Here is a 19,397-nt window from a genome sequence, read left to right as displayed (position 1 = left end):
ATGCTACTTGCAAAGTGACCTTGACAGTACCATAAGTGTAAGCCATTAACAAGGTCAGGCTAAGGTATGTCATGTAGGACTATTTATGCTACTTGCAAAGTGACCTTGACAGTACCATAATTGTAAGCCATTAACATGGTCAGGCTAAGGTATGCCATATAGGACTATTTATGCTACTTGCAAAGTGACCTTGACAGTACCATAAGTGTAAGCCATTAACAAGGTCAGGCTAAGGTATGTCATGTAGGACTATTTATGCTACTTGCAAAGTGACCTTGACTACCATAATTGTAAGCCATTAACAAGGTCAGGCTAAGGTATGCCATATAGGACTATTTATGCTACTTGCAAAGTGACCTTGACAGTACCATAAGTGTAAGCCATTAACAAGGTCAGGCTAAGGTATGTCATATAGGACTATTTATGCTACTGTGCAAAAAAACATTTTTCTTCTTTCAGTCACAGGTACAATGACCCTTGGCCTTTTGAGGAATCAACAGGGTTCTTCCTTACCTTAAGTGCAACCTATCCACACATTTTGGTAACTGTAAATTGTGGAAAACTCAAATTATTATATAAAAACATTTTCCTTGTTTCATCCACATTGACCTTGAACTCTGACCTTTTATGCCTGAAATTGATAGGGTTCTTCCTTAAATCAAGTGGTCAGACAACATCACAGCATATTTTCTGCCTTACAGTGGGTGTTTAAAAAGTTGCTAGTGCATGTATTACTTTTTAAGAAGTATCAAACCAAGATGATACATTTGGAGATTTGCATACACATCATCTAAAAAGTCAACAACTGTAAGCTTACATAACTATTTAACATGAGCCTAAAATAGTTTAAAATTTATGTAGCAAAATACAAATTTACAAAATCAATGAATTTCACAACAAAAAAGTACAAGGATGACAATCTTCAAATTTCCATGACATGTAATACTCTTCAAAAAATGATGACAACAATGATCAAATGATGAGATAATTGATGCAAACCAGGGCCAAAAGACAGAATACATCAATGGCTTTATCATGTTCAGCAGACCTGATGACTGACCAAACATAAAGATTTGAAGTAATAATGAAAGTGTTGTTTCTTAGAATATATTAGCATACTGGTCCCCTGTGATGATGCCATCCTTTCAGTACTGGAAAGTTGGCCTTAAAAAAAGGACGACATCTTTTAAGGGGTACAAAATAATAACAGATGCTCAAAGGGAATGATGCTCTACGAGCCAAAATGAGTTTTTATGAATATACAATAAGTCCATTTCTTCTTTCCTTTTATTCTTTTTAACTGCCAAGTACTGTAATTATCTCTGATATTCTTGAGAAACTACATTATAAATTCAGTAACAAAAATATTTTCTCATATGTTAAAGATACACAGCCTGTACCTACAACTGCAGTACATGTATATAGTTCTTTGTCATGGCCTATAATTGTGAATCTGACAGACGGTCAATTAACTTAATTGTCTTAGATCAAGTCAAGATTACACCCACGTGCCAAGTTTGATTAAAGCCATAAATATTAGTTGGGAAGTGGAATCAAGTTTCTAAATAAGGGATTCTTCATGTATACTCACAACCTGGTTTTCATAAAAATCCATTTATACCTTTTGTGATTATGCTCACCAATCATTACAGCTAAAAAAAACCATTGTCAAAACATTTGACTTTCAAATCAAAAATACACTATACTGGCCTCTAATCAGGAGATGGGCTCCTGAGTAGGGTCTGTCAGGATAGGAGCTACCACAAAGCTAATCATATTTCTTTATAGTTAACTTTTATGATGCATTTGGTTGCCTTGGATATTTTCATTTAATTCAACAACCCATATTCATTTTTGTATATATTTATATCAAAGATCAAACTTTTGTGGAAAAATTGACTTAGCGAGTTCTAAGCCAGTTTGTATCTTTGTTATAATGTTTTTTATCCCGTAAATTCTGAATCTGATGATTTTTCATCTTGTATGTGGTCACCTTTAGATTGTACAACTATCTGCATTAAATTTTTAATTTCTGCAGATAAAATTCACAACACAGTATACTTTTACATAGCAACAAAAATACTACCCAATACCTTGTCATATACAGATGTTCACATACATCACATAAAAATGAACATTTTTGATTAACTATAATAAACATAGAACTCTAGAAAAACTACATCTTATTATGAATAAAAATGTATTTTTTAAGTAATCTTTTCGAGATTCATACAACCTTCCATTACTAACAATAGTCCTCTGTTCTGAAAGATATCTATTTTCAAGGAAATCAAACTATCTGCCAAAAAAATGTATCGGTCATACAAAAAATACATGCAAAACATTATTAAATTAATATTTTTAAATGTTCAAAAATCTTATAGTCAAAGATGCTCTCAAAATGTACATTTGATCAGCATGTAGTCACAAATGACGAGAAAACATACAAAAACTCAAAGCTTCCATTAAATATAAAGGTGTTTAAATGCTACAATGAAACCTGTCCATAAAGGAAACACAAAGGACCATACCATGTTGTCCTTGATGGAAAAATGTTGGAATAACAAAAGTCTTTTAAATTTATAAACAATGGTTCTTTATATGTCTATAGATGCATGTCCATTAAAGCAGGTTTCACTGTAGTTAAAAAGAGAATATATTCAAGTTACTGAACAATCCATAACTTCTGCTTCTTCAAAGGTTATGTTACATGTCAACTTTCAAGTAAAACAACAACAACACCCCAAGACAATAAAATAGTTAAATGATTTTGCTTTTATACAAAAGCATCTCATATTTATAACGTTAAAGTCTCAATTTTTATTTTTACTGTCTTTTAAGACAGATGAGTACTGGATACTCTTTACACAGCACAAAATGTAGTATTTATATCTGTATCATCTGACCTTCACTTCTCAATCATTTTACTGTATGGTCTGTAATTTTTGTACACTTTCTACAAACATTTTCAGGTGAAGAAGTAAAAAGAGCAATATGAGGTACTATTGGTCCGATAACATGAACTGAATGCACACATCGCCTCTTTGTGATTTTGACAAAAAACAACACCCACCATGATCAGTTGGATCTCTTTAATACAATAGTTGCCTCCCTTGTCTCACTGGAGATGCTGATTTTCTTCTGCAGCCAGTCTCATTTGCCCATTATTGACACACCCATACTATCAACAACCTGCCTTTATTATTCATTTACTTAACCAATGATTATTTTCTTCAATTTATATTCTTGTTCATACCTTTTCAATTCTTAAAAAAAAATCAATACCTTTTTTATTTAAGAGGTTTTTTTTTTAATTAAAAAAAACATGACAATATATAATTGCATGAACTTTTAATATCAGGGCCTACATTATGTATAGAAATAAAATCACTAATTTTTATTAATGAAGAATATCTAAGTCAAGCAAAAAAACCCAAATGACTTGAGATTTTACTGATTTCATATCATAGTGGCTGTGATGTCAAAAATATTCTAGCATTGTATTGTTGGCCATATATTATCAACACCCTAGGCTGACTTTTAGCAGGAATTCCCAAAATGCAGGAAGTCTTTACTTCGAGATGTTGATTCTATCAGTCATTCCTCATTAAGTCATAATGGAAGTCAAAAGTCCAAGATTTCACTACTAGGTTGCAGAGTTTTGTCTTCCATCATACATTGACACCTGCAAGAATCTCAGATATGTAAAGAGAGTTTCAAGATGATGTAATGAGGTTTTTGCATGAAAATTGTAGTTTCAATGTAAGTGTACCAAACAGTACATTTACTGAAAGTATGTCAGAAACAAATGTGCTGAAAATAGCTTGCTGCGCTATCTACATGTTTAAACACCAAAAATCATTCACTTTAACCTAAAAAAATTTTGATAAGAAAAATATTCTCTTTACCAAAATTAGAAAAAAAAATTATAATATAGACTTAGGGTGTATGAAAATATGAGGGTAAAAAATATTACAGACAATACTGTATTCATGCTAGCTGGAATGTCATAGTGATTTTTCCCCCTGATTATACATCAATCATGCTATAAAAATTGCAATAAGTCAATAAAAAAATGCATGTTGTTACAAATGGTGATGTACTCAGTTTATAATTAGATTGTTATAATGCTGGTGACATACATGAACCATACAGTGATTGTTCCTAATGTCTATTAAATGCCATTTTATCATCACCATAGAAACTCTTCTCCAGTCCATTGCTGCAAATATGCAATTATGCCACAAACTGTTAAAATAAATGCTTGCATACATGAAAACTTGGGGCTTCTGACCATGTGATATGTTCAGGCAATGAAAAGTTGTTTTTGTTGTTGGTGTTGTAGGGTTTAACGCCATTTTTCAGCACAAGATAGGTTACACATGGCGGCCAGTATTAATGGTGGAGGAAGAACCTGGGAAAACCCCAGAAAGAACCATTGACCCAAGAGAAGCTACCGGCAAGCTTTCTCACATATCCACACTGGCCGAGCCCGAGGCAATGAAAATTATTTACAAGCGACATATTGAATATCAAAGTCATAGCCAAGTATAACTCGACTAGCGCAAAGGGCACGTGATATGCCTGTCACGTTAATAGTTATCTACTAATGACCATCGACTTAGAACAATAAACTCAACTACTATACCATATGGTGTGGACCTGAATAACACTTCATAAAATATCTTAAAAGTGTTGGTCTGAATAAAGAAGCCTGGACTGACTTAGATTATCCCTTTTTGAGAGCTTGACAATGAGACAGACGGGAAGATGAGACACTGTTAAGTCAAGATGTATACCATATGTAGTTGCTTATAATTCAAGTAAACTGCAAATGACAAAGATCCTGATCTGCCATAGCAAAATATACCTGCAGATCAGGGTCTATGTTGTTCGTTTTGCTGATCACTCCAAACAAACTGCAGAGACCAAGGTCTGATGGCATATTATGCAATGGCAGATCTGGCTCTTTGCAGTTTGCAGCTGTACTTGTCTTATAAGTGAATATATATGGTAAAAGGGAAAAGTTTGATTAAAATATCTTCACTGAATAAAAAATAATATTTGTACATGAATGGATTTCACTGACTGGAACTGTCTCTTGCTGCGACCTTTACTTGAGAGGCATGAGACATGGCTATAATATATGGCACACTGTCTAGTCAATATATATATATATATATATATATATATATATATATATATATATATATATATATATATATATATATATATATATATATATATATATATATATATATATATAATGTTTCATTAAAATAACTTCAATCTTTCAATAGATATACTTCAAACAAGGATACATGGAAGAGTTACATTTCCTCTTTTCGTGACCCTCACCGGGAGGAAAGGAACACGGCTATGGTATGTGACATACCACCTATACATGATGCATATATGGATAAATTTTAAATGAAATATCTTCAGCTGTTGAAAAATTATGCTCCAAATAAAAATATAGGTCAAAGAATTACATTTTATTTTGTCACGACCTTGCAGCAAGTGGTGTGGCTATGGTATGCAACACAGCAATTATACATGGCAAAAGACTAACTAAAACATCTTAAGCCAATGTGATCAATTAGGTTATATTCCAGACAAGGATACAAACCGCAGAATTACACTTTTTCTTGCTAAAGACTTTTGACTAAAGGGGCTTGGGGTGTAGATTTTGTCTATGACACAAAATCTATATGTCATATATAATTGGCTTCAGTAAAATGTCTTCAGTGGTTCAAATGTTATACTCCAGACCAGGATACAAGGAACTAAATTTTCACTTACCATGACCTTGAACTTGAGACAGGGGACATGGCTATGGAATGCAATGCACCATTTAGTCATAACATATGGCTGGGCAATGTTTTATAAAAAAATCTCTTCAGCCTATTACAAACTACTTGTGAATACTGAAAACCTGGCAATCAATTACTGATAATTACTGATTACCCCTGATAAGCTCATCAATCACAGCAATATTTATGATAAATATGATGGCAACATTTTGGTGTCATATAGAATATCATTGAAAAAACAAACTCATCAATGAAAACACTGTGCCATATATCACATGCACTTTGTATGTATTTTCTATGCTGCTGCTACCCATTTTCAAATAAGGACAATCTCAGACTCACAGACAGTGGCAGAGTTTAGATATTATGTTTGTTGCACATTAAAGCAATGCTCTAAAGGTAAAAGTGTGTCATGGCAAGTAAAGCACCTTGTTCAAGGACATACCATAGTAAGTGATACAAGCTGATTAAATGGTGAGAGCCTGTATCCTTCTGTTCAGGAGTATAATGTAAAAAACACTAAGACATCACAGCTTCGCAGTGAATTTAACGTAAAAAGAAATTACCTGACTAGGACATCTGGATAAAAAATGCTTCAATCTAGTTTGTATATCTGAACCAACATGACCTGTCAAGTTTGATCTTTCATCAGAACAGTTATCAGGGCTAGTCCACCCAAAAATGTGTATGATGGTGTACATATTGGATAATACATCCAGACTATGCATACAGAATGGATGCAGTCTAATGCATATTGTTTAAATGGACTAGGGCCTCATGAAAATTCCATGGAAACTCTAGTCCACAAGATCATGCTGGTTGGTATATGTATGAATCTTTAGCAAATGAACTTCTAAAAATTCTATATTTCATTAGAGAGTTATGATTTCTTGTTAGAGCTTGTAATTAAGGGAATTATCAGCACAAAATGTTTTACTGAAATAATAATCTTTGACTGAAGAACCCAATATAATTATCAAGTGTTAGAAAGACTACACATGGATAACATTACACTACCACAAATATATCTGAAAACAGACATAAGTATATTCACAACAAGCAATAAAATGAAGTAGAGAATGGTAATGTTTGTAATCTAGTAGTGTGAAATGGCATATAAGGGAATAATGTTAAAGGACAGAGTCTCAGTAGAGTCCATCTAAATTACGTATCTAACACAAGTACCTGGAATAGTATTATATACCTGCTCTGTGTTTATCAGTCTCCTATGCAGGCACTAACAGAGCATAGTCACTTGAGAGTTTATTGACCTTCACCTTTGGTCACAAAAGCAGTCTTAAACCAAACTTGATGTCAACCAGACTCTTCTATTTTAATACCAGTACTGTGCAAGTAGCCACTGAGTTTGGTCCAGGACACGACTCAAGAGCAAAACTGATTGCTCAAAACCCTTTTTCAGTCACAATGACTCTCAGTCTTCAAACTTTTGAACCCTAAATGAAAAGACTCTTTATTACATTATGTGTAAGCACTAAACAAATTAGGCCACTGTACATGGTCAAGCACTAAACAAATTAGGCCACTGTACATGGTCAAGCACTAAAGCTTTTATGGAAAAATGTTTTCTTCATCTTTCAGTTATAGTGACCATGATCTCTGAATCTTTTTTACCCCAAAACCAACAGCTTTCTTTTGTACCTAAAGTGTAAGCCATTGAAAAAAGTTGGTGAAGGTACATGATCAAGAACTGAATCTTTTCAGCCAGCTAATATGACCTTTGACCTTTTGACCCCATAACGGATAGTCCTCTTTGTTACCCCAAGAACAAGCTATCCAGTTTGATCATGATCTGTGATTCAGAACTACTGCTGCTGTGCAAAAACTATTTTTCTTTATGTAGTTACAGTGAACTCGACCTCTGACCTAAAAGTAAAGCCTTACTCCAAGTGCATGGAATCCAGAAAGTCTGGTAATGGTAGTTGGTTTAAAACTGAAGTTACTGTGCTAAACATAAAGGTAACAGAAAGAGATTTGAACAGACTGGCATACATATGTATGTATATACAAGCATAATCATAAAATTGTAAACACTGCCTTTGGCAGGCATATAGAAATGGTGAAATGAACTGGTATATCTCTATCAGGATCCATGCTTTGCTGAAATTCTCAGGTACACTGACTTCACTCTCCTGACAGAACAGGGTGGTTGGAAAACTGGGAGAAATGATTGTAGGGAGGTTAACAGTCAGAATGGTCAAAACAATCACTTAAAACAGCCATTTTACTAAGCTGATGAGTTAATAATGTAAAAACAAAAGAAACATTCAATTAACTTTATGAAAATATTAAAAGGTTTTTGAGTTGGACTCAGCAAATTGTTACATCACTCTATTGTTTGGAGTGTGTCTTGAATGCAGGAGGTTGCAAGTCCGAACCCCAGCCAAGTCATATCAATGACTTATAAAAATGGTACTAGCTGGTGCCTTGTTTGGCATAGTATTAAGAGGTTATTGTTAGGACTGGTTGGCCTGGTGTCAGGTTAATGTGACTGTGTGGGACATGTCTGCGGCATGATGCCCCAGTGCTAGACAACACTATAAACTGCCTCACTGCAGATATTGTAGTGATGACTGGAAAATTGTTAAAGCTAAGTTAAAAATCTAAATCACGCACACACTATTTCTGCAAAGGATGTTAATCTTTAAAATAGGTTACCTATTAACTGGGTGCCAGACAAGCCTATTCTTGTTACTTTTTACAGGATGAAATGTGAAATACACATTTTTATCCAGACTAGGAATCAGTCTACAAACCTATATGTAATAATTTACTGAGCTACAAATGCATGGAATTTCACTCACTTCTTCAAGCATCTTGTGTGGCTTTTCAGCTGGAATCTTGCAAATTAAAATTTAACTGCTAGCATAAATGTTCATTTAATTGACATCAAAAAGCATAATAATACTAAGGTTAAATCATTTTACATTGTTCTTTGAACACAAACATATTTAAGAGTTGAAGTAGTACTCATAATAGTCAATGAAAATAAGGGATGAAGACATGGACTCAAGAACAGGTCAAAATCTTCTTTGCCTCAGCCCAATATATGGGAAAAAAGTAATGGAGCAAATGTCACCCCTAGTATGACCCCAGCTCTGTGCTTTTAGACTGGGTAAAATTAACTGACATAGTAACAATGATGGATAAAAGTGATGAACTGGTGTGCAAATTATGAAATATTGACTGGTATAAACATTGAGCATCGCACCTACAGTGCAGCAGAAATATCTGTTGAATTCATTATTGATGTTAAAATGTTAATTAAAATCCCATGGAATACATATAGATGCATTAAGGTGTGACATATGAAACATCTTTTCATCACATTTGAAGCTAATGTAATTTTCACAATGTCTTGTGTGGGTAATCCAACCTTTTTGTATACTTTTTCATCTTCTAATTTTCCAGCACACAGAAAAGCATTACATTTAACTGATGTGACTGCCTGAAATCCACAATAACATATATTCTAATTTCTGTTAAAAATAAAGCTGTACTGATCAGAGAAGGATTAATAAATGTTCAAAAAATGAACATAATCAAATGGATCTGTACATAAAACTAAAAAAATACCTGTAAGATAATGTATGTTCAATGAATCATAAAAGACTATGCAATTTTGGGACACTGATTAAATCCAAGGGATCCAATAAAAACTAGATGCAATATTTTAACTTTTGCTATATCATCAAAATGCAAAGTTAATAAGAACCTTGGATTAATAATACCATATCTATAGTCATGCTTATACTAATTCTTCATTTCAGAGCTTGATATAGCAATAAAAAATGGAAATTTACTAAACCACAGTATGCAATAGATTGGTTTACAATTTGTGACCCATAAATCATTACAATGAAATCTATGATATGAGAATCACGGATGAAAAAAAGGGCATCCAGTGCCCTTAGCTTTGGTACAAGTTCGCATAGGGACCACTTCTTGTAGGATATGGAGACTTTTCCTGTGTCCTTGCCATCTCATAGACAACATCATCCACCTGTGGAGGTGGCCAATGCCGCAAGTAATAGAGCAGGCATGATACACTGATAATACCACTTAGCTGAAATGAAAATTGATAGCAAAACAATTGCTTGGAATGTTATACGATCTATGCATGCATAAAAGTCTAGTCTAATTGCAAACAAGATAAGATCCAAACCTGCCAGCACACAATTCATCAGCAGAACAGGGTCTATGTTAATTGCTTAAGTGATTACTATTAACAAACTACACAAACTCATATCTGCCAGTTCAATATGCAATGGCAGATCTGGCTCTGTGCAGTTTGCAGTTGGACGTGACTTATAAGTGAGTATATAAAAATTTTCATTGATGTTAGGTATATATTATATATAAAGAAATGTCAAGAAAATGAAATGGGAATTGTTATCTGAACTTACATATTTTAAAATCTGATAATCAACTAAGTGCCAGACATTTAAGAATTAAAACTTGGACAAGTCTTGAGTGTAGCTGTGCATAGTAATTAATGACTAACATATCAATAACATTCAGTATCAGTCAACGATCTACTGGAATTAGGAAAACCTTGAACTAACTGGAGCTGCTAATTTGTCACACAAGGTAAACATTTTGAAATTTGGTTACAAACACACACTTCAGAAACAACATATGGAAGAATAAAATTATACCTGACAAACTGATGAAAGATTAAACTTTTACTTACAGATAAAACAACCATGCCAAGAGCAACACCAGAAAATGCTCCTAAATTGTTGTAGAAGAAATCAACAATGGCCTCTCCACATCCCTGAAATCATTGGTTAAAAAAGACAAGAGTCATCAAATAATAACTTATCTCACCAATGTGAACTGCTTATATAAAGACACCTAGTGAAAGTACCCAAAGGGTCCTACCCTATGGTCTATCAAAGTTATATCCTACTTATGCAAGCACCCTACAGTCTACCATTGTCAATTTTTTATACTAATTATGCAAGTACTATATAAGCTAGTATTCTCTATGGATTTTTTTTACTTAAGATATTTCAAATACATCTACCGTTAATTCATATTGTGACAACTTGGCAATTTTAAGTTTGTGGCTGAGAATTTATATATGAACAATATTCCTACAAAGGATTTTTTGTCAATATCCCTAAACAGAAACTGGAGACTAATGATGAAAATTCAAAGAAGGTGGAGAAATTGCACTGAGGTTTGATCCACTTTTGCCATCACAAGAGTTTTGTGAAAAACTCAAAAGCAGAATTCCTGAGAAAACATGTAGATCAAATGGATAGTCACTCAAGCTTTGTAGTGACTCAGCTATATCCATAAAGATCTGCAGCAAAATAAAGGTGTCATTCCTGTGAATCTGATAGATGGTTACATTGATGTTTTGGACTTTTGTCTTTCCAGATTATTGAAATTAACTGTAGTGTGCTGATTGTGGAAATTATCCCCCACCTCAATATCCTTATGGCTATAGCATATGTAATCTAATGCTACATACACTTTAGAGGAAAGAAAACCTGGACTGACTCTGATGAAAACAAACACATCCGATTTTTGAACATTTAAAAAAGCATTAGATTTTCAAATGAAGGAGGTGACTGCAAAGGGGATGGGTATTGACTGTAAAAGGTATAATCCAGTAACAATTGAAGATGAAAAACTTCATTAGGAATTGACATACTTTTTGCACCTTATTTTACTTTGTTTTGAATTTTTACTAAATACAAAACTGAAATTAATTGATTTCTGTCTTCATTCTATTTACACTGTGTATATGTTGTATTGGGCACTTTTGTGGTAATTACCACTTTCAGCCAATCAAATTAAGTAACTCACAATAATAGTAGTTTAGCAAATAATTCCACAGGTGACCATGGGCTAAGAGCATATGTAGGAGTCTGATTTATGCTTTGTGGCAAATAAAGACAAAAGAAGCACTTGAAATGGCTTGGATGAGAAGACCTGACAATGGGTTAATGTGATTTAATGGGCAAATCTTTGAATATTAAAAAGTACTGAGTAAAATTAAGTACTGAGTAATATTTAAAACAGCATTCTGCATTGTCTACTTATTTCAACCTACAGGTAAGCAGGTAAGTTCTGTGTTGTGGAGTTCACTATATTGTGTAGCGGAGTCTACTATTACATATTTATATTACTGGAACTTTCCAATCGGGACATTAACATTCCATCCACTATGAGCCATGATGTAGGCATCAACCATTACCATTATGCAAGGTCCTGGAGGGACAATAGTATGGATGGATTAATTTCCACAATGCAAAATTGGATTTTCCAAAATTTATTATGCACATACTTAAGACATGAGAAGTCTTTAAATGAAAACCCTAAGTTGACAAGATCACCCAATAATTCTGCTGGAGTAGTGGTAACAAGATTTTCAAGATGACCAGCATAACAACCATACTGGTAGTGGATGTCTGGGAAGAACCATTTTCCTTTGGGACCAACTAAATTATGGGCTGAATGTGTATTTGTAAAGTTTAACAGAAGACCTTTTAGATGGAGTGGTGATCAGAAACTTCTGCTAACAGAATTAAATGTTGCTTAAAATGTTTAAAAGGAACTAACTTGCATGAACACGAGTCATTGTGTACAAAGGCAGTTATTTTTTTACAATACCCCAATTGAAGTGTGACAAAGGATCTGATTTGATCCATTTCTTTCAGCTGCTTCCAATCAGACAGTGAAGCAGTAGATACAGTTTCAGTTTGCTGAATATAGCAAGGGTTGATGTGGAACAAAGTGGATTGATGACCCTTGGCTAGTGGTGATGTTGCATTACCAACTTCTCAGAAAATAAATAAAAGGATAGTGTCAGATTTTAAACATACTGATAATTCCAAATGTATGTAGTGACTTCACAACTTGAATAAAAGACTAAATGTGGCAATATATTGGAGTCAATTTCCTGTGGTAATATAATCAGGGTGTAGGGGGTGGTAATGGTATGTGGGATTGACTACAACTGCTCTAGATTAAAAGAATGTCTGAAAACAGTTCAAAAATAGTTCACAGCTCTGGTTGATTGTTAAGACTATGTTGGCATTATGATTAGAGTCTGAGTCAGTCAGAGTTAGAATTTCAGATGATTTAGCAGTCTGAAGTTGTTCCCTTGTTTCTTTTATAAAATGCTGCCATGCTTTATTTTCTATTTAAATATTTGTAAAAAAGCAAACTCATACTAATTCTGGTTACTTGTTTCAGCTATAATGACTTTTCTGTTGTTGTATTTAGAAACCATGAACATATTTATAAGTGGACCATCATCATTTCCACAAATCTGGAAGGTCTTCCTACCAGGTAATTTTTTCTCACTTTTATAAATTTCTGTTCAGCTGTTTTTGAGGAGTCCTTTTTATGGCATTTTTAGTAACAGTGGCCATATCTGATGGCTGAACATCGTAACTGGCTAAAATGTGAAAGCCTTTCATGCCAGGATATTCTGTGTCAAACGGAGTTAGAACTGGTCCAATGGGTTTTGAGAAAAGTTTAAAACTGCAATTCTTGATGGACACACAACGCATGACACTTGACACACAATAAGGCATACTATCAGCTCATTTGACCTTTCACCGGGTGAAATAAAAATGGCAGTATTTGAGCGTAGAAGTAAATTACATAGCAAATCAGTCCCAACTCATCAATACCATATTCCTAATATATGTGTTTCCTAAATTATTTATTTTTCTGAGGTTTTTATACAGCTTCCAGTTTTGAATTTGAGGGTCCTATAAAGTAATTTCAATGACGAGGAAGGGCTTTAATATGCTCATTCATTTTAGGCACTTTCATGAAATCTTACAGAATGCTCATTCATTTCAGGCACTTTCACGAAATCTTACAGAATGCTCATTCATTTCAGGCACTTTCATGAAATCTTACAGAATGCTCATTCATTTCAGGCACTTTCATGAAATCTTACAGAATGCTCATTCATTTCAGGCACTTTCATGAAATCTTACAGTATGCTCATTCATTTCAGGCACTTTCATGAAATCTTACAGAATGCTCATTCATTTCAGGCACTTTCATGAAATCTTACAGAATGCTCATTCATTTCAGGCACTTTCATCAAATCTTACAGTATGCTCATTCATTTCAGGCACTTTCATGAAATCTTACAGAATGCTCATTCATTTCAGGCACTTTCATGAAATCTTACAGTATGCTCATTCATTTCAGGCACTTTCATGAAATCTTACAGAATGCTCATTCATTTCAGGCACTTTCATGAAATCTTACATTATGCTCATTCATTTCAGGCACTTTCTTGAAATCTTACAGCAATGTCTACTACGGAAGGAAAGGAAGACGATGGTAAAGATAAAGGTAGTGATTAAGATGAATAGAGAGAAAGCTCACCTTTTTGTAGATGTTATAATTGAGGTTCTTTAAAGGATCATTAGCAGTGTTGTCAATAAAAAGTGGGCAGTACTTGTAGTTAATAGTATTGGCATCCTTGTACTTCCAGTAGTCTTGACAGCATGTCAATGGAGCCATGTCCTTTCGGCTATTAGGGAGAAGTGGATCTCCATTTCTCCAGGTTGATTCTGTATAATCCAGGGGACCAGTACCACCACAACATTTTAGCTGAAAAACACGTTTTGATGTCCAAGTCATTGATGAGATGAATGTGTTAGGGTAATTAAATGGGAAACTAGCTCATATCAAAGACTTCTCAATCACTGAGCTCTAATAGCTCAGCCATTTGAAGAGATGATCCAAGCTGCTTTTTGCAATAATAATAAGCAGCTGATTTCAGAGAAGGGTTCTCAATTATGTCTCTATGATCGTTCATGTCTTCTGTGGCTTAAAATATTGAATGTAATATTCCTATGTATGACAGCATCAATGAGTAATCTTACTGATGCTACTAAAAATCAGAGAGGAAATATAGGCTGCTGCTTGAACATGGCACCTCCCCACACCTAGAGGACTGCTCTACTACCTGAACTGGCATCGCTTGCCAGTTCATCTGACATCCCTTGCCAGTTCATCTGACATCCCTTGCCACTTGCCAGTTCATCTGTCATCCCTTGCCAGTTCATCTGACATAAACTAAACTTAAGTTTGAAAAAGAAGACAATGGAGGGAGGGGATCAATCTTTTGTCAACAGTTTCAGAGATTTTACCATGTCCAAATGAAAAACTTGTAATTTCCAACCAACCTTGACAAATATTTAAATAAGTCATAAGTCATTAAAACAAAACAATTATAAATATTGGTGGGGATCCAAAAATATTATACCCATATCTACTGTTGAAAGCCACATACTGTGAATCATATGTTTTTAGTATCAGTCTGAGAATATTTTATGAATTCAGTAAATCATATTTGTGGCCGATGTTGTATTCTGCTCATTGGTAATATGCTGATTATGAAAACGTTACTATCTGCACTTTGTTTAAAAAAATCAGAGGTTCTGCAAACTCAAAAAAATGTCATGCTCATGAAAATATTGTGATTTATGGTAATACTCTTACCTCCACCTGCATATAATCAATACCATTGGTGACTTTTTTATCTGTTCCATAGACTTTCTGTACCACATTCTTCAGTAGGTTTGATCTCTTCAAAGCATCCTCCATCTGTTGAAATGACACAATACTGTGAACAGCATGTTGTTATGTCCAACCCCTATTTAATAATCCTCTAGGCAGGTCCTTAATACACTAAACTTAATCAGCAGAAACCAAGCAAGCCAGCCAAAGTTTGGTCCAGGTACATGATAAAGAACTAAAGTTATTGTGATAAAACCACTTTTCATCTTTCAGTGACCTTGACATCTGACTCTTAAACCTGAAATTGATAGACTTTTTCCTTACCACAAAGTCTGGTAACTGTTGATGGTGGAAAACTTGAGTTACTGCATAGAAACTAAACTAGTAAAAGACAGAATACCTTTTCCTGACTGTACAAGCTAATCATGTTTTTGTAAAATCAGAATAATTACCAGTTTGTCAAATTAAGTGTGGAAAGTGTTTATGTGTGTGAGATTTAAATTTTTAACATAGCTTTAAACATTTTTCAGTCATATCACTATGATGTCTGCAGTGTGGCAGTTTGTAGTGATGTCTAGCACTGGGACAATCTGCCGCAGACATTACATCATGTCCCACCCAGTCACATTATACTGACACAAGTCCGACCAGTCCTAACACTAACTTCTTAATGCTAAGTGCCAAGCAAGGCAGCTGCTAGTACTAATTTTACAAGTCTTTGGAAAGAGAATATGACAAAATTCTTTATGGAAGAGGGTTCAATGCTTTTCAATGATTGGAGTAAGGCTGTGATGTTGGTGGTAAAAATGTACACTTTATATGGTAACCTTGTTCCAAAACATTTTTAGATGAATGTGAAATACATAAAAATGGCTTGGATTGCTCAACGAGGAAACTCAAGACACTGTGTACAAATACATGTAAAATCATTGCATGAATAATAACGAGTAGAGGTACGTGGCCTTTAAATGAAATTAAAAGATGTACAGTACCATCTCAGATGAATACGACTGACCTAAGAATTTATTCCTTTATGAGTTAACAATCGGTCTTGTTTCTGACATGTTTAATTCAAATTTGTGCAACTCATGATCTCGAGAATGCATGCATATTAGTGTATCTTTATGTCCATATATTTTTAATCCAAGGACATAGGTTTCACCAAAACTGCACAAAAATCATGAATGCATGCCGTCTCTGGATATGTAACGATAGACTGTATCCTTCATATTCACTAATAGGAAATGAACATTTTTAGTGATGACCCTAAAAGTTTTTAAATCAAAGAATAAAGTTATAATTTTTAATAACAATTTTTACAATTTAAAAGGCAAGTTTATTTTTGTGTCATTGTCATTTTTAAACATTTAGTCCACCAGTTGATGATAAAACCGGTGATGGATTTTGTCAGTTATTATTATATTATGCATATAGATGTGTTTATATTAAAAACTGAGACACATCTAAATTTCAACAACTTTCAAATGAGAAAATTAGTCTTGTTATTCTTCACTAGACTTCACTGCATCAACAGTTTTCTCCTTAAACAAAAACATAAATTAATTTTGCTTCATACATAAAAATTAGCATTTTACTTTCATAATTAAAACAGGTTCACCACACTGAATTCTAGGAAAAATGAAAGCTGTTTACAGCTGGATAAAAGATTCTGCCAACAATATTTTATTTAAACTCTTTGAAACCTTTCCAACACTAATACTGTTTTTGTTTGCCATGGCAACCAAGTAAATTCTATAATTATTTATCATTTTCTGTATGATTAGTGCTGTCTCCTTATAAACGAACTATAAATAAGTGAATAGAGTAATATTTTATATGGAGACAATATCTGATTAGTAACACCAGAGAAATATTGCATCATCTAAATATTATAATGTACTTTAATGTATGCACATTTTTGAAAGTAGCACTAATTATCTAGTTAAGACCTGAAAATAATGAACTGAGGATATAAGTGATATCAAGATAAGACACCATAAGCTCAAATGGCCTTATATCCAAGAAAGCTAAAAGTTAATGGCACCCTCCATGTTGATTATCAACTTCATGGAAGTCTTACACATCTATAGTATACTTTATAACAGAAATAATGGATCTTATATTTTGATCATTGACCAATCATATCTGAACAATTCTGTTTATCAGATACATGCAAAAAACATATTTACAGTGTATTAAAATACAATGATATCCTTTTAATATGGATGTTTCTGTCCTCAGCCATTTTGGATAAACAGGAAAAATGAAGTGGCAAATTGATTCAATTAACAAGTGTTCTGCAGAACCCCATGTGCTTGCATTAATGTTCCCTCCAGTCCAAATAACTGCCCATTTAAAACACACTTTTTAAAATTTTGGAGTTTAGATCAGATAGGATTTATTGTAAATTCAATAATAAGTCTGAAGTATACATTAGTTCTTACCTCCTTTCTGTAGACATATCCATACACACCTCCAGCAATTAGCAGAAGTAATACAAGGACCCAAAAGACCAAGTACTGTAGGAAGACAAAAAAAAAGTAGAAATAATATAGCATTGCATTTTCTTTGCAAATTAAAAATTGGCTATATATATATTCAAATGTGGATGGTAAAATAAAACAATGGGCAAAATGTTTTAACTGGTCATAACTGAGTGGACATCTAAGAGATGTGAAATGCCTAAATGGCTAAGTTCAACAAAATTAATGTTGATCACAGTGTTCACCCCTTTTAAGCGCAAACATCCTAGAATAACGTTAATAGCTATTTTTCCATGAAAATATCAAACATAAGATATGGATCATCCAAGTATTGTATCCTCTATTATAAGGCGCTATTCTATACTGAACAGAAACATGTAGATTAATGTGAAAGCAATTACTGTGTCTAATTCCAATAGCAGTGACTTATGGAATAAGAAAAGATTCTCACTACATTGTTTATTCTAATGATGACAAATATGACATGAATTTGTTATTCCAATGAGCAAAGAGAACACAAAACCAAATTGTTATTGTTATTACTTCTTCAAGTTGATTTTAATCACTTCCATCTAAACTGATACTTTGTCAGATATGGAAAGAATCAACTTTGTATCAATTGACTTCCTGGCCATATAAGCTCTTCTGACAGCAATGTCTGCCTGTCCATTTAAATGAGTACAGTTCCTCATTGGGGAATTTGCTGACAAATAAATATGCAGGCTTTGTGCATGTACCTGGCACAAAGGTATGATAGCATTTTCTTTTAAATGTGACAGCAGTCTCTCCTTGTGAGATGTTTAGAAACTATCAAAGAACATTACTGACTTCTACTCACACCAATGGGCAGCAAGTCGCATACAGAGTTAAGATGGTATCAGAATCATCAACAAACCAAGGACTACTTTAGATCATGCAGGCTTTAAATTCCCCACTTTTAGACAGTGATATTATGATAGCTGAGAACTGAACTTTGACACAATAAAGACAGAAGTTTGTTTTTGAAATAGCATCTTTTACTGTCATTGGTATTGTTTTATGGCCTACAAACTAACAGTCAAGAGCTTTGTGTGTTGATTGAGGTCAATAAGAACACTGAAAATCCTGTGATTACAAAAGTCTGATTCCCCATCAATGAAAGCCTATTTTTGGCAATAAAAGCAGGGGCCATAATGAGTGATACTGACCCATTTTCTGCCAGAACTGTTTGAAGTTCAGGTTGACTGATAGAGCATGTATTTTGCAGATTCTGCCTGCTATTTGCTAGTGCAGTGAGGAAGAAGGTCTAATATGAGAGGTGAATGAATGAAGCTCTTGAGAGCGGTTCAAATGGTGTCTTGATCAGCCAGGTTAGTACCCGTGATAAGAATCCATTGTGCAAGGATGTGGATAACCAAATTGAACAGAACATTGGATAGGTCTTTGTTTTGTCAGATATCCTCTCTTCAATGATGATGCAGAGAGCCAGTGATCATTTAATGGTAGCCTTTAACTGTGATTGGTGCTGAATGAACCTACACTATCATACACTGTTCTGGGAAGCCATACAAATGTACCATGTCAAAGATGAAGT

General features: G+C 33.9%; 1 protein-coding gene across 1 annotated transcript in view; it reads right to left on the bottom strand.

Moving 5' to 3' along the window:
* Positions 1-841: 841 nt before the first annotated feature.
* The window catches only part of LOC149784846 (tetraspanin-7-like), a 45,393-nt gene continuing 26,837 nt past the window's right edge, over positions 842-19,397 (bottom strand). Inside the window, exons 3-7 of the mRNA XM_089978412.1 lie at positions 17,786-17,860; positions 15,324-15,428; positions 14,202-14,429; positions 10,525-10,608; positions 842-9,897 (exon numbers count right to left, since the gene is read on the bottom strand). Of these exons, the coding sequence (XP_089834538.1) occupies positions 9,742-9,897; positions 10,525-10,608; positions 14,202-14,429; positions 15,324-15,428; positions 17,786-17,860 (648 nt within the window). The 3' untranslated portion in view covers positions 842-9,741. The remainder of the gene's footprint in view (positions 9,898-10,524; positions 10,609-14,201; positions 14,430-15,323; positions 15,429-17,785; positions 17,861-19,397) is intronic.

Source organism: Sinohyriopsis cumingii, chromosome 13 (genome assembly GCF_028554795.1).
Source record: "Sinohyriopsis cumingii isolate HCF-2022 chromosome 13, ASM2855479v2, whole genome shotgun sequence".
NCBI lineage: Eukaryota > Metazoa > Mollusca > Bivalvia > Unionida > Unionidae > Sinohyriopsis > Sinohyriopsis cumingii.
Note: the sequence above shows the minus strand (reverse complement) of the source record. Positions and strands in the feature narration are given on the sequence as shown.